This window comes from Triplophysa dalaica, chromosome 24 (assembly GCF_015846415.1).
Source record: "Triplophysa dalaica isolate WHDGS20190420 chromosome 24, ASM1584641v1, whole genome shotgun sequence".
Classification (NCBI taxonomy): domain Eukaryota; kingdom Metazoa; phylum Chordata; class Actinopteri; order Cypriniformes; family Nemacheilidae; genus Triplophysa; species Triplophysa dalaica.
In genome coordinates this window covers 2,047,929-2,063,601 of record NC_079565.1, presented here as the reverse complement: position 1 = coordinate 2,063,601, position 15,673 = coordinate 2,047,929, and the positions used below count along the sequence as shown (strand labels likewise).

Genomic DNA, 15,673 nt, shown 5'->3' with positions numbered 1-15,673 from the left:
TTACTGTAACTCCCCCTGTCTCTCTCTCTCTCTCTCTGTGTGGGAATGTTAGATTATTACAGCTGTTCTCTTTTTTTTCTGATGATGTAGGACATCTGCTAGACAGAGGGACATTGGGGAGCAATGAGTGATGAGAAGAAAAAATCTTAAAAAACACAGAGCTACCTACCTAAGGAAAGCAATAATAAAATGAGATTGTACGAAAAGCTCAGATCTACAACATTTTTAAACAAATCTAAAAGCCTGCATCTCATTTCGACATCCAGTCTTTGTAAAAGTCAAATCATAATTTACTTTTTACATTTATGCATTTGGCAGACGCTTTTATCCAAAGCGACTTACATCGCATTATGCTATACATTTAAACTTGGGTATATGCATTCCCCTGGGATCAAACCCACAACCTTGCGTTGTTAACGCGATGCTATTACCACTGAGCTACAGGAAAGCTCATAAAACTGGTTATTGTAAAATAAAACATTTTAACGGCCTGGAACGCATCCACGACAGCAAAGAAACAGGCACCAGGCTACAAACACACATTTTATTAAGTGCCAACATTCATTCAATATATTAGAAAAACAACACGTGGAGGAAAATGCAACTGATCTCATGTTACAGTTTATGGCGCGTATGATTTCAAACGAATAATATTTGTACACAACAAACAAAAGACATTACCCTTGCTCACGAAGACAACGACGGATTCACACAACAGTAAAAAATACGAAAATAGAAATTTCCGCATCGCTCGTCATAAGTGTCGCTTTAAAAAAAAACAAGATGCATAGCATAACAGGCTGCGAACCGACACCCTCGCGTGTTTTCCTGCATGCGCAAGAGTCTGCACCCACCGTCACTGATTGTCGCCCCTATCGTTTGTTGCGTTGGTCGATAAATCTGGAGTCAATAACTTGAGTGACACCCTTATATCCAGACCACCTTTTTGTGGATTTTTGGGTCTCAGTTGTGTGTGTTTGCGTGTTGTGCAGACGTAGCGTGCAAAGATGCAAAAAAATACTGCAGAGCTCAGCTGCCCGAGATGTGGAATGTGTGTCGACTGTGTGTGGTCACGCTAATGAGAATGTGCATGGTGCATGCGTCCCGATATGAGTGCGAGTGTGAGAAAAAGAGAGAGAGAAAGTCGAGCTTCGTCTCCTGGTTGGTCTCCTGAGAACATGCATGAAGTTCAAACACGCCACACGCACACGTATTGCAGAAAGGTAAAAGATCAAGTCAAACTGTGACCGGTCCACATAAAACAGTGACATTCTTCTCTGTAGTTTTTCGGGTCTGACGTTCACCCCTCCTCTCGCGCCGCCTTTGGCCCTCGGAAGGATGTTGGGGGAGGGGTGGGACGTTTCTCTCTCTCTTCTCCGCTCTCTATTTGGAGAGTTTGCTGATGACTCGAATCAAAGCTCCATTCTCGTCCTTCAGCCTCTGGTTGTCCGCTCTCAAGTCTCCTAAAACCTGCACGGCAGACACAGGCGAGTTATTTCCCGAGAACTTCCCCTTTGTTGCATTGGCTTGGCGGAAACCGCAAAGAAATAAATATTGCCATTTTTCATTCACCCTTGTTTCGCTCCAAAACTGTATGACTTTCTTTACTCTGTGAAACTCCAAATTAGATGTTTGGAGGAATCTCACAGCTGCTGTTTTCTGAACAATGAAAGGGTATTTTGACAAAAAAAGAAAATGTTAAAGGAATCTTTGTGCTGTGATGCAAGTTATTTAAAACCATTTTGTTCTTTTGGCTTCGGCACATTTGTTGCATGAACTGATTTTTTTCTTTTCTGGAGCTCCTAGTCGCTTTCTGGCTGTGTATGTTGTTTCAAAAGCGTTAGCTGTCAAATTCTTGTCATACAAAGTCATACACGTTTGGAATGACATGAGGGAAACCAGAACTGAACTAAAACTAATTCAGTATAATAACAGTTTTTAACTTCTAGATAAGAACGCGTTCCTAACTCCCAACACTGACGGACTCAAATTTGAAGATGGAAATTATAACTTGTCACTTAATGCACCGCACTTGATCATGTGACACAAACGTCTTACGGTAAACAGGTTTGACTGGTGTTAGCTCTATTTGACAGCTGTATCGCTCTAAGGGATAAAGTATTAAGCAACGTACATTCAAAACATTTCACATTAGTTAACCCCAAAACTGCTTCTGAGCCAACCAGCTTTAAGCACGCATGTGTACAAAGTATTTTGTTCTCACCTTCAATTCCTCTTCCAGCTCTGCGGCACGCCTCTCTAACATCTTTCTCTCCTGAGAGATGGAGAAAGAGAGAAAGCAGGTGTGTGGAGTGACCTCATAAGAACAAAATCACGGAACAGAATTTTGTACGTTTTGTTAACTCACCTTCTTTTCCATCTCCAGCAGAGCGGTGCAGTCTGTGAATCTCTCCTGCCTCTGTTACACACAAACATAGTTACGTTCTCTCACAATCTACTTCTAAGTATTTCAAAAGTACACTAAAGGGAAACTTTTTTATAGTGTCGGTACTATCGAAAATGCAAGTTTCTATAGAATAGAGTCAAATGACGTCAAACATTTTCCATTAAATTATACACAACTACAAATCATTATTAGAAAATGACTTCTGTGAGCCGGTGTATGTTAAAGAGAGAAAAAAGATTGCCGCTTTAAAGAACCAGTGTATGACATTTTGGGCATCTACTGGTGGGGTGTGAATTGCAACCAATGGCTCACTAAATTCCTCCACCTCCCCTTTTTTAAAGCACTACGGTGGCTGATGCCGGACAAAGATGCTGTCACGTTTTCATGATAACGCAAAACACGCAGATTGTACGTTTAGATCTACTGTAGAAACAACATAACACTTCCTTATGCAAGGTCTTTATACACCTCTGAAGTCAGTTATGTTTAATGGATCCTCCAAAACATGACACGCTGGTCCTTTAAATGCCGTTGTTCAACTTTTTAAATTTGATAATATTCATAACAAATATTCTGATGTTGGTATTATTATGACGCTACATCAATCCACCAGATGTTCTTTCATGGGTTTGTGCGCACCTGAGTGGCCTTTTCCAGCTCAACACGTGTCAGTGAAATAGTTCTCTGGGTGTCTGATAACTGCATCTGCAGACGGCGGTTTTCCCTGGAAACATCCTCAAACATCTGAGACACAGACATGCAAATACAGACACGTTACAAACACAAACTTCCACGTAACACACAGTTAAACCTGCAAATTCCTCCCCACCTTTTTAAAGTCCCTGGAATCCGATCCTCTCGTGAGAATACAGTCATTCAAGACTGAATCAGACCTGAGAAATGGGAAAGAGAGATGAAATAGGAAAACCACACGCCACCATCGTTTAACAGAATGAAAGGTCAAAGGTCAGACTTGTACCTGCTGCTCACATGCCTGTCCGTCTGAAAGAGGGAGACAGAAAACAATTCACACTTTGGTCGAAAACAAAGTAAAAGAGAAACAGGCAATGGAAAAGAACAGAAATATCTTACTTAATTGAGGGACTGAATATACAAACTTAATACCTACGAATGCCTCAGATACTTGACGTAATTTAAAAGAAACAATTTAAGAATGCAATGCTGTTTTCTAATCAAAACAAATCGGATCAGTTAATTAAATGCGACAGATTTCAGCATGGATTGTTTTGCGATTCTGTCAAACATTTTCCTGAATTACTATTGTCGCATGGGCGATTTTTAATGGTCTTTTTGCCTGTCAGTAGCCTGAAAGATCTGCTGTCTTTGTACACCAAGTACCTGCATGATGTACGCAAATCACATTGAAATGTTGTTCCGGTTTTGGGGGGGAAAAAACTACGACTATGACTAATTTATGGTCTAAACTTTGTATAACACCATAAGCAGTCCACAAAGAAGCAACATTCTACATAATGGAAGAAAAAAACCTTTGTACACCCAATCATTCAGACTATTCCTGAGAAAAAAGCTGTCACACAGGAAAATGTCAATCAAATAAAAAACAGAGAGAATGCTGATTGGTCAAACCTGTGGGTCCCGCCCACCACTACTCTCCTCCTCTCCACTGGGGTCATTGTCATCGCTCTGAGAACACAGAGAGGTCAAAGTTCAAACACAAAATCTCTGACGAGCTTTCAGTTTAGTCAGATGTGTCTTCAGCTCACCTCCCCTATCCTTCTCCTCCGAGCCCTCTCCCTCCTGCGCTCTCTCACCCACTCCTCACTGTCTGCATCTACCAAACAAGGCACAAACAATTTTAAACTTAGAGATAACCAATCATAACTGTGTGTCATGAAATCAAGATTTAGGGGTGAAACTTCACCTTGTATGTCTGGACGGGGTGCGCCGGGGGGATGCGTGAGTCCCAGCAGATCCGACTTTTGCAAGATAGCGATACGAGATCGCCAGCTCACCTCCTGCACACAAACACGAGACAAAAAGAAGTAAATCGTTTTGTACAGCGGTTCAGTTAGGAGGAAGCATTTTAGTTGAGTTTTAATGATTAAACGCTTCGCCTTTAGTTTGCAGTATCGAAATGCTAGCACACAAAAAAAACAATCAAAAACCGTCAGACAACAAACACGGAAGTTCAACAAATCTCACCCCTTCGTCTCCCTTCTTTTGCTTCCCATCTTTATCCTCCTCGTCCTTCTCTTTCACCTTGTTTTCCGTCTTCATTGTCTTCTCTGCTTCCTGCAGGTCTGTGAGGGTTACACCCTGAAGACCAAACACGAGAGTCACTCAGAGACATCTGAACTCCACGGAACTGTTCAACGCAAACTTTTAACTCGTGTGAGGGGGTCCAGGTTAAAGGTCAGAGTCCTACCACTTCCATCGGTTTGCTCAGTATCAGTGGTACAAGTGTTTGTGTCACCAATTTCAGATTTATCAATCGCTTGTTTTACGGTACAATCATCTAAACATTCATAAAATCGGGGCTGAAAAATATATTCAAATTATTGACATGGCGCAAATGCACTTATCGCAATAGTTTGCAATAACCTAATGACTTTTATACTTTATAGTCATAAGTTTTAGGTCGATGCAGAGAGCAGAGAGACTTGTGAAACAGATGCTCTTGCTTTACCTTAAACAACAGGAAATATGCAAGTTAGATATACAATATAATTTATATACTATAATCAATTTGTAAATATATTTTAGTAATGTTAACTGATTTTACAAATTTCAAGCATTATCGTATCGCATATTGCATCTTTAATATCATACAACCCTATTTAAAAAAGCACACATCTAATAAAATGTAGTCTTTCACATATCATATCATATATTGTATGGCATTATTCTATATTATTGCATATCGGATCTTTAATATCATGCAACCCTACAAAAAAAAGCACACATCTAATTTTTTTTGTCTATTGCATACCATATCGAATTATTCTAAATTATTGCATATTGCATCTTTAATATCATGCAACCCTACTCAAAAGAGCACACATCAAATAAAATGTAGTCTATCACATATCATATCATATCAAATTATTCTAAATTATTGCATATAGGACCTTTAATATCATGCAACCCTACTCAAAAAAGCACATATCTAATAAAATTTGTCTGATCAAAATTGAGACAAGTTTAGATTAAAAAAAAATTGTTTCACATTAGTTATTTATAGAATTTATCCTGTTATAAGGATTGTAAATTCTAAAATACTAAAAAACAAATTATTGTTGGTCAGAACTACAGGCAATAAGATCAGACAAACCTGTGTTGAGCGTCTGGACTGGCGGAGGTGTCTGGACCGGGCTCTTCTCTGAGCCTCAGCCTCCTCATCACGCACTGGAGTCAAATAAGACCTACAACACACAAACCGAAACTTAGTAAAAAAGAACTACAAAATCCTGCTGAATAATTTGTGTAGATCACACACACTTACTTGCGTCTCTGTTTGGCATCTGTATCACCTGTCGTGGTAACGGAGTTGGAGGTTGTCACCGAAACGGCATCCTTCTTATCGGCCTCTTCTTGAGCTGATCTGTAAGAGAGTCTTGAATATTTAAACCCCCAATATACAAATAAAAACAGAGAGAGTGAGACACACACAAACCTCTGAGCCACCAGACTGTTGAGACGGCTCAGTCCAGAGGTTCCTGTGGTTAAAGAGGTCAATGAAGGGTCATCGAGCTTTCTTCCGTAAGATGAGCTTCGAGGTAACAAGGGGTCCGGGTTGTTTGATCGCCGGGTGTATGAAGAGCTCCGGCTCAACAAGCTACACACAGAACGATGGGCGTATGATTTAGAACAGGCGAGTAGAATAGTGGCTATAAAATGGTATCTTGTGTCTCACCTGCTGGAGTTGTCCGGGTTGGTATTGGTGTCTGAAATGCTGAACATGCGTCTGGAGGGAGTGGGCTGCACTCGGGCAAGCCGGGGCTCCTAAACACAGGAAGCAATGTCATTTTAAGACAATTACAGTATATCAATCCTTGTATGTGTATGTGTGATGTTTGCATGTGTATCTTACCTTATTATCGCTCTCAGAACTCAGTTTGGGACTAGATGCCGAGCGTGTCATGCCTAGTTTAGTTTCTGAGCCCTTGAGGGTCTCACCGGATGAGTCGGAGGCCCTGGCAGAGCCCATCGTTAAAGAGCCCTCCTCTTTACGCAAAGACGTCCTCCAGGAACCCAGAGCCTCTGTCGCTGACGTCTGGACAGGTTCACCCTAAAAGCAGACAACACAAGTAAACAAATGAAACTTATGAAAACTTTACAATTCCACTAAAACAACTCCCAGAATAAAAAATTATTTAACAAAATGCCCAAAAAGCTACAATGAAAAACATTTTGTCGGTTTATTGTTGATGTTGAAAATATTTGGACCAGTGATTTTGGACTGATAAAAACAATTCCATACAGTTCCCAAGTTATAAATATGATAAACTAAACATCCCATTTTGACTTCAAACATTCGTTGTATCAAACCATGACTCCCGTTTGAAGCTTAAGCAGTCCTCTCTTCACCTTTTTAGCCTGATTTCCGGCTGTGCTGGTCACCGTAGCGCTCGCAACCGAAGTAGAATTGTTGCGCTTGTTGTTCAAGTTGTTGATCATTTCTCGAGTTTTCGCTTTTTCTAAAAAGACAAGCACAGACATTCAGCTGACGCCATTTCCAGAATACTAGTTGGTGTGGCATCTTATCTTTGGTCACCTGACTCAGCGTCGCTCTCCGATTCGCTCTCTTCCTCTGAACTTGAGCTGCTGGAGGCTTTGGGGGCGACCGCTGTCCTGGACTCCTCGTCCTCTTCTTCGGTGGGCGGAGTTTGGAGTGTGGGGAGCGCGTGCTTTTCTCTCTCGTGAAGCGTGATTTTTTCTTTGCTGCTCATACGAGAAATTGATCTCCTGCAGCCAGTCAATACATCAGAGACAAGCCAGTGAGCTGATAACAGGGCCCACGACTATTTTATTTTTCCCATTCAACACAACAGTATAATTTCTGTTGTGTACCTGAACTGTGATTCATAACAGGAGACAAAAACTATAACGCCCAGCAATACACACTAGTGTAGATAACAAACAGTTATATATGACCCTCAAATGTCTTCATCCTAGTTAAAGATGAATTGCAAAAAATAAACATATCATGTTGGGATTCATCGCACAGGAAGTGATGCGTGAGGTTACCTGCGAGGTCGAGCGGGTGCCGTGGAAACAGTCGGGCTGGTCTCAATGACAGGCGACTGGATCTTCCGTTTCTTTGAACGCATCTTTACAAAAACAACCGCTCTTTTAGTTTTAGGCACAGGTTTTGCAAATTAAATTTTGTATACTATGATATTTGCATTGTATAGCTGTTGCTTGCTTTGTGTGTATTTATGTCAGCTCTATACACACAAACACACACAAACACACTTTCCAAACGTTCTTCTGGCAAAGATAACTGCTTGTTTGCTTGCAGTGAAAGCTGTCTTTGAACACTGTTAGCGGAGAGAAGATAAGATAGCGTACATATAAACACACGCAGACATGCAAACTTACAGCGTTCTGCTTCTTCTGCAGTTCTTCTAAGACTTCGACAAGGTTCTCGTCGGCTACATCGAGTGGAGTTTGGCCCTATGAGACACAAATACACAATGCCTTGGAATACTTAATTGTGACTGGTCAATACTCACATTCTTATTTTACTCGCATAGAAAAACAATCAACAAACTGTCATTTTATATGTCGTAAATAATATCATTAAATGATGACTGTATGTTGAATTATAATCATTTCTGTAAAACATGTGTGAGTGCGTCTGCCTGCTTACCACAATATTAACCGCGCTCATGTCACACATGTGCTCAACAAGCACATTACAGGCCTCCTCCTGACCCCAGTGAGCTGCCGCGTGGAGCGGCGTCCAACCGTCACTGTCCCGACTGTGGACGTCCACCAGACACTGCAGCAGCACCCTGGTAAAGATTTATTTTACTAAGATGCTTTAAAAGTCTGATTTGCATATTTCTTCTTGAGTGCACATCCTTTTTCAATAAGATCAACTTCAAATTTTCTCAGAGCCCGACAGAAATTCACTACACTGGTTATGGTGATTTTCTTATTTCCTACAAAAATAAGTTATACTAAAATCAAATAAAAAAATATGTGACAGGGAGCAAAGTTAGCATAAACCAAGCTATTATTTAGTAGGTGCTGGGACCAAATATTTATTTGCAGTTATTGATCAACTTTTTTATTCTATAACAGCTTAGCCTGTTTTGGAACAAATGTTGGTATGACGTTATTGACATACATCAACTTTTATCATTCCTATAAACCGCTTAGCCTGATGAACACAGTCAACACTACAATTTGTGTCAGAACTAAAGCATTAACTCACACTTAGTGTCCCTATAGTTTAAAGTAGGGCTTAGAAAGAATCTGTATGGCATATCACAGTGCTTTGGGATGTTGGAATTACGTTATAGATAAACATAAACTTTTATCTTTCCTACAATAACCTTTTGATAACAGGGTTGAACGGCTTAGCCTGATGAACACGGTCAACACTACAATTTGTGTCAGAACTAAAGCATTAACTCACACTTTGAAGTGTCCCTATAAGAATCTGTATGGCATATCACAGTGCTTTGGGTCACATAAATTCGCTAAATTGGTTTGGGTGTTTTATTTCTTCTCTAGAAAGCCTATAATTGAATGGGTAACAGGGTTGAAAATTTCGCCTAAATGATGCTATTGCTCAGTAGGTACTTGCAAGTTTGGCAACAAATGTTAGTATGACGTTATTGATAAACATAAACTTGTATTATTCTTACAATAACGTTTTGATAACAGGGCTGAACAGCTGTGCTTGACAAATATAGTCAGTAACACTGGATATTTGTGCCAGAACTGAAGAACTCACTCATTGCAATCTCAGATGTCAAGTTTGAACTCACTTTAACACCTCAATGTATCCTTTAGCAGCAGCTACATGCAGTGCCGTGGCCTGCGTGTTTTGATGAGGGACAAGAGAGCCAGTTCCTGCCATCACGGCCGTGGCATCCTGAAGCATGACTCTCTCTTCCTCTCTCCTGGCCTGCTCCACATCGATACCTGAAAATTCATTTTAAAGCAGCTATTTCATAAATACTTACACACACAGTGTGTACAAAGAAAAAGTTGTATTCACAAGGTACCGGGCAACTACCAATGACCACTTTTATTGAAGCAAATTCCGGGTTCCTGGTGGCTTTAAAGATCCATTTAGGTTCCTTGAATGCGCAGCTTTGTTTAATGTGTTGACGTAATTTCCTTTGAAACAGGAAGAAAGGGCCATACTGGACCATAGGGGACGTATTGAGTGGATTCTTCCCTTTTTAAAAAAGCCAGTAGCGTTAAGCTACCTTTTAGCCTAAGATCATATGTGACCCTGGACGACAAAACCAGTCTTAAGGGAATTTTTTTCGAAATTGAGATTTTTACATCATATTAAAGCTAAAGAAATAAGCTTTCTATTGATATATGGTTTGTTAGGATATGACACTATCTGCCGGAAGAGCAACAGTTCACAAAGCTGGATTTGAGGGTGCAAAAAAAACTAAATATTGAAAAAAAAAAATCGCCTTTGAAGTTGTTAATCTGAGGCACTGTAGCAGGCCATCCACTCACAAAAAGGAACATTTTTATACATTAACGGTACGAACTTTATAAAATATCTACATGGAACATAATCTTTACTTCATACCCTAATGATTTTTGACAGAAAAGAAAAATCGATCATTCTGTCCCATTCAATGTATTTTTGGCTTTTACTAAAAATGTTCCTGCGCTACTTAAGACTGGTTTTGTGATCCAGGGTCACATATGAGAAGCAGAGGAAGGATGTCATAAAAATGACTTATCTGTATTGGGAAAGCAACATCTAAAAATGAAAAAAATCTTCGTTTTTGATTACATGAGGACTTTAAATCTTTGGAAGAAGAAGAGTTTTGGCCCGAGCAAAATGTGAATGTGAACCAGACTGTCTGGCTATATGTGTACACAGTGAAACAGTGAGAAACACATTAAACAGAGCTATCTTGACAATTGAATGCTACAGGCTTTCAAACAAGTCCCTTTTAATAGGCAGATCAAGATCATTCTGTTCTTGAGTGAGTGACACAAAGACACACTCATACCCACATTCAGTCACCCACCTAACAAGTCTTACAGCGTCAGGAGGATGTTTATAAAAGCCGCGGGCAGCTGCAGTATTTTAATAAAGCCTTTGATGTGGCAAGTTCAGGTACTGTTACTCTCAAACGCGAACAAACATGCTAAAAAAAGCTTTTGGGAGAGCGTGTGCATGTGTTTAGTTTTAATTGGATCACACAGTTAAGACACACGGAGTGTTTAAGACCATAATACAACTCTGTCTGAATGAGAATTTGAGAATGAGAAAGTGTCCCGTTCGTATAAGAAAACAGCTAAAAGATTTCTCACCCTGTTTTTTAATCTCGGCTTTCAGCAGTCTCTCCATGGCATCTTCTGTGGCGACGTCCAGAGGAAGTTCCCCCTCGCTGTTGACTGCCCCCACACGCGCCCCGTGTTCTATCAAATACCTGCGACATGGATAAGACATGACTATTAAATAGCTGATAAAACAGTAATCTTTCAACAATTATTGATCAGTGTATACAACTCTTAAATAACAAATCATTTGCAACAACGATATTGTGTGCATTTCCAACTTTACCATTTTATTTGATTGATACTAGTGGTGTCACAAAATCCCATAACTGTACTTTCGATAATAAACGATATTAAGAAGTGTTATTCATTTAATAGTTTACTATTGAGAATACAGCTTTTACCGCCATTTCCCAAATCTGTCTGCAAACTTTTTATCCAAATTATTATAAACTTGCTGTTTTTAAATAAAACACGGTGTCTACGTAAGCAGCTGATTCGAATTTGGGATAGAGCTACTCACTTTGTGATTTGTAGGAAACCGCATGAGGCGGCGGCGTGGAGGGGCGTCCAGCCTTCATTGTCTCCTCGGTTTACATTACTGCCACTTTCTACCAGAAACTGAACCATTTCTGCATTTTCATCAATACAGGCCTAGAGAGAGAGAGAGAGAGAGAAGGAGAGAGAGTGAGAGAGATTAACAAACACAGACAATTGATGTCATACAAATGACATGCTGATGTTGCTCCTCTCATACACAAGACACTGTTGATAACAATTTTAGATTCACACAGTTCTCTGAATAACACTAATGATACAGTCATGGCTTTTCAGCTTATATCATCTTGACATGACTAGTGACATTAACATATTGCATCATGGGAAATCCATGTTTTCCTGTGCTCAGAGTTTCAGGATGAAACAGCTGGCGTTAGCCCAAGGCAAGATAAACGCTCTGCAAACTGATAACACAAACCAATATGTGTTCAAATGTAATGCTCTCAACCTAACGGAGTTCTTTGTTGTGCAAAACAACATTTTTATTATATGCGAACTCTATAACAACTGTAAAGTTTAAGCATTTTGTCTCTTTAAATAGCTCCAAAGTTGCTGAATGTTACTTTTTACAAGTAGCTTGTAATGCAGCTTAATACTTTTCTAATGTCACAAGTAGCGTGGCTCTATACTTTAAAACTGTGGGTATCCATCATTTATAGTAGCTTGAGGTCGCTGGCAAGCGTAACGCTACATTAGTAACACACAACAACCTTTGCTTTACAGTAACAGGGATTCGGGGGAAAAATGTGCCCAACAACATCCTGCATCTGAAGCAAATGATCCTCTCAGAGGACACGGGCAGCCTATAGAAATCTAAATATACACTGCGCTCGTTTTTTCACTTTCTCTATCTCTCTCTGTGTGGACAGAAAACTGTTTCTATTCCTAACCCCGTTCGCATTGTGTGTGTTTGTGTGTGTTTCTGTAGAACAGTGGGAACCTTCTTTACAGAGAAGGTGTGAAGTTCTTGACTGGGTCACTGTGTGTGTGTGTGATTCAGAGCGACTGGCCTTTCCTTCTGACAACAGCCGCTTGTGCTGCATGAAGAATGTTTTCCATGCGCTCACAAGAGAAAGAGAGAGAGAGAAAGACGGAAAAATTACAGAGCAATGACTATATTTAATTCCCGTTACCGAGCAACAGGAGAACAACAGGACCGAGTCGGGATGAGCAACGGCAGAGCATCGTGGCACATGTGAGCGCTCACACCGCTTCAATTCAATATAAACATCTATAAACACTCATAAACTTTTGCCCCACACACAAATGTATATACGTAGGATGAAACGATATTAAAATAAGAATTCAAACGTTTATAAAATGTTGTATATAAATACAAATATTAACATAAATATTATTATGCAATAAAGTGCAAGAGTAATGCTTAATAATATAGTTTGGGGTGAAATGTGTTAATACAATATAGCAAAACTTTGATCGCCTAAGTATTTTTTTTTTAAAGTAATTACGTAATAATATATAATGGACACAACTTTTATCCAGCAAATTCATAGAACTGCCATCTCAACCCTAGAAGAAATCAGTCTTGACCTGGAATAATAAAGTAAAGATCGATAATAACTTGTGCGGCTTCGTTCTATCTGGCCAAGTTAAATGTTATTTGACCAATCAGAATACAGGATCTGCTCAATATATATTGATATATATTTCTTGTTTTGCTGAGAAACCCTCAATTGTTCTAGTGTGGCATTATTCAATACATAAAAAATGCGTGACGGATACACAACTTCTATTCTAACAGCAAAATTACAGTTTAATAAAATGAACCTTGAGGTTGCTTGTCTAAGACAAAATGTTTTAGTTCTTTTGAACTGTTGAGAACACGAAGTTCAGGTTTGTGTGTTTGGTTTGACTCATGATGGTCTTTCTCCTGAGAAACACTTTACAAGTAGGGAAAGATCTGGTCACAATTCTTTTTCCCCGACCATCTGCGTACTGAACGCCTGTTTACTTTAGGACGATTAGGTGGTAAACCATCTTTCTAGCTCTATCTGTGACTGAGGGGAGCATATGTGTTGATGTTTGGTATATGTGTGTGTGTGTGTGTGTAGCAGAGAGGCAAAACAGTGTCTTTAACAGGATGTGACACTGATTCTGTCCAGAGCTAAACACACACACACACACACACACACACACACAACAGAGGGCTGTGTGTTCCCAAGCAAATTTCACTCCGAGTAACGGTCAGTATTCATCAAACTATAATTTCATCTGAACTTTATCCTCTCGTAAATTAAAGAAACAAAGTATGAACTTAAAGCTCGCCATCCAGACATTCAGTAACAAAAGCAGTTTCGTTTAAGAAAGATGACGAAAACATAAAACATAACGTAACACAAATTTTAGGCAAACCAGAGTTAAAATTCGCATTTCAAAACTGCAACTGAACTGTCCTCACTTTTGAGAACGCACACAAACACGAGCGTGTCTGCGTGAAGAAGTGAATACATGTACTTAAAAGGTGAGACATAAGGCCCAAAGCCGCTGTTGCTGCATACCTGCGCAGCTGTGACATCACAATGACAACTGTAACATCGGCAGAGCGCTCAAGCCAATGGCTGTGCTCGATTGACACTCTGTCTAAAAAAGATTTGCATAATTAATAATCTTAACAAGGTTTATAGGGTTTCTAACTCTACCCTTCCTTTTCAAACACACGACTAAAGGAAAACAACTGCACAATATATAACCACTCCACAATAACCATACAATAAAAACAAACACTGTAGAGTGAGAAAAAACAAAGCCTATATCAAAGCCTAAGGTACAACAGGAATTCCAACCATTCCTTGAAACAGCTCAAAGATATGAAGACAGTCTTGCTGTGCCTGTTAAACCTGGATGCTGGTAGGCTGAAATCACAAGTGGGCAGTAGTCACATTAAACATGACAGCTACGGGACAGGCCCGAGACACTCCCCAGTCTTCATTTAAAGGAAAAACACAAACACAAGATGAGTGCCGAGACAGTAGCGAAACAGCCTTTCGCACACAATGTAAAGCAAATATGAAAAGCAAGAAAATGTAAACACAAGTCTAGATGAAGGTCCCAGAACTTCAGGTCCAGACCCAAAACTTTGCCAACAAGGCAACCCAGGACCTCGCTCTAGTTTAAACCATCAGAGCTGTTTCAATTTTATCTCTCTATAACTACAACTCTGACACACAATTTTGTGATATTTTAGCAGTAATTTTACCAACAGATCTCAAATAAACCGCTTGACCAAATGTTCAAACGCAGAATAACGGGACGTCCAGACAAGAGGCGGACATCGCACTTCAAACGGCTTGTTACAAAGTTTCAACGTCGACGCAGATTCGAATGATCGCTTTTGTTACAATGTAACACTTCACCAGATCTGGCGCGTTTGACGCACGGTTCAGGAAGGCGCAGAGAAAAGTTCGTCAAACTTTCGCAAGTTTTAAAATGGAATATCACGAAAGCGCAAACGCGTCACGGACGATCCGGATACCTGATGCAGAGCCGTGAGTCCGTCCACATTGGCGTGATTGATATCAGCTCCCTGTCGCAGGAGCTCCGCCACCTCCTCCTGGTCCCCAGCGGAACAGGCGGCCATGAACACGGCGCCCTGGGCGAAGCGCACTCGTCCTCGTCGGTTTCCGGGAGCGGAGTTCTGGCCCCTCGCCTCCGCCCCGGTCCGATCCGTCTCCGAGCCCTGCCACCGTTGGAGCTGATCCTGGCGCCGCTGCTTCGCAGCTTCGGACCGGGAACGGTCAGTGGCCGCCATCTTCCTCCCTCGGTCTCACCCGGGGAGTTTCTGCTCATCAGACAAGGGATGTCTGATTCGCTGGTTTGAAGATTCGGTCGAACCGATTCGCAAGGCGCGCGCGAACGACTCCTTAAAACGAGAACAAATTCGAATGGTTTCCATTACGACTACCATCAACTGTTTACTATTACAACCATTACATGTTGTAAGTTTGTTACGTTTATTCCAGCAGGATTTAATGGTGTTCTGTTGGTTCCCAACATATTAGCAGAGACCCACAGAGACCATTACAGTCTCCATTTGAAAACCAGTAGGACTCCCAATATAACCATTTGACGCATTCTATACGATGGAAGGAATTTGGAGAAGGATTTCAGTGAATCGGTTCCTTGAAGTGAGCCGTTCGAACGACCCGATTCATTAAAAGATTCGAATCCCTCAACGCTATTAGATCAGAAAAGAGAGGAGGTGAAACGCAACAG

At 40.5% G+C, this 15,673-nt stretch overlaps 1 protein-coding gene across 1 annotated transcript; it reads right to left on the bottom strand.

The window, feature by feature from the left end:
* Positions 1 to 530: 530 nt before the first annotated feature.
* zmp:0000001167 (protein phosphatase 1 regulatory subunit 12A) lies at positions 531 to 15,254 on the bottom strand. Its single transcript, XM_056739527.1, has 24 exons — positions 14,934 to 15,254; positions 11,406 to 11,536; positions 10,916 to 11,034; positions 9,391 to 9,547; positions 8,262 to 8,406; positions 7,991 to 8,065; positions 7,637 to 7,719; positions 7,164 to 7,354; positions 6,977 to 7,086; positions 6,480 to 6,677; positions 6,303 to 6,391; positions 6,063 to 6,224; positions 5,892 to 5,990; positions 5,721 to 5,811; positions 4,592 to 4,705; positions 4,311 to 4,404; positions 4,153 to 4,220; positions 4,016 to 4,072; positions 3,387 to 3,409; positions 3,237 to 3,300; positions 3,047 to 3,151; positions 2,369 to 2,419; positions 2,225 to 2,275; positions 531 to 1,470 (listed from the first exon to the last, which is right to left on the bottom strand). The coding sequence occupies exons 1-24, from the start codon at positions 15,207 to 15,209 to the stop codon at positions 1,384 to 1,386; spliced, it is 2,640 nt and encodes an 879-aa protein (XP_056595505.1). The 5' UTR covers positions 15,210 to 15,254; the 3' UTR covers positions 531 to 1,383.
* Positions 15,255 to 15,673: the final 419 nt, after the last annotated feature.

Excerpts from the sequence above, each read along its gene's own strand:
- zmp:0000001167 (XM_056739527.1), bottom strand. The coding sequence starts at position 15,209 with ATGGCGGCCACTGACCGTTCCCGGTCCGAAGCTGCGAAGCAGCGGCGC. Across the intron at positions 4,221-4,310 it reads ACCCCGTCCAGACATACAAG|ATGCAGACAGTGAGGAGTGG; the intron begins GTGAAGTTTCAC and ends CTTGTTTGGTAG. Across the intron at positions 3,410-4,015 it reads GTGGTGGGCGGGACCCACAG|ACGGACAGGCATGTGAGCAG; the intron begins GTTTGACCAATC and ends TCCCTCTTTCAG.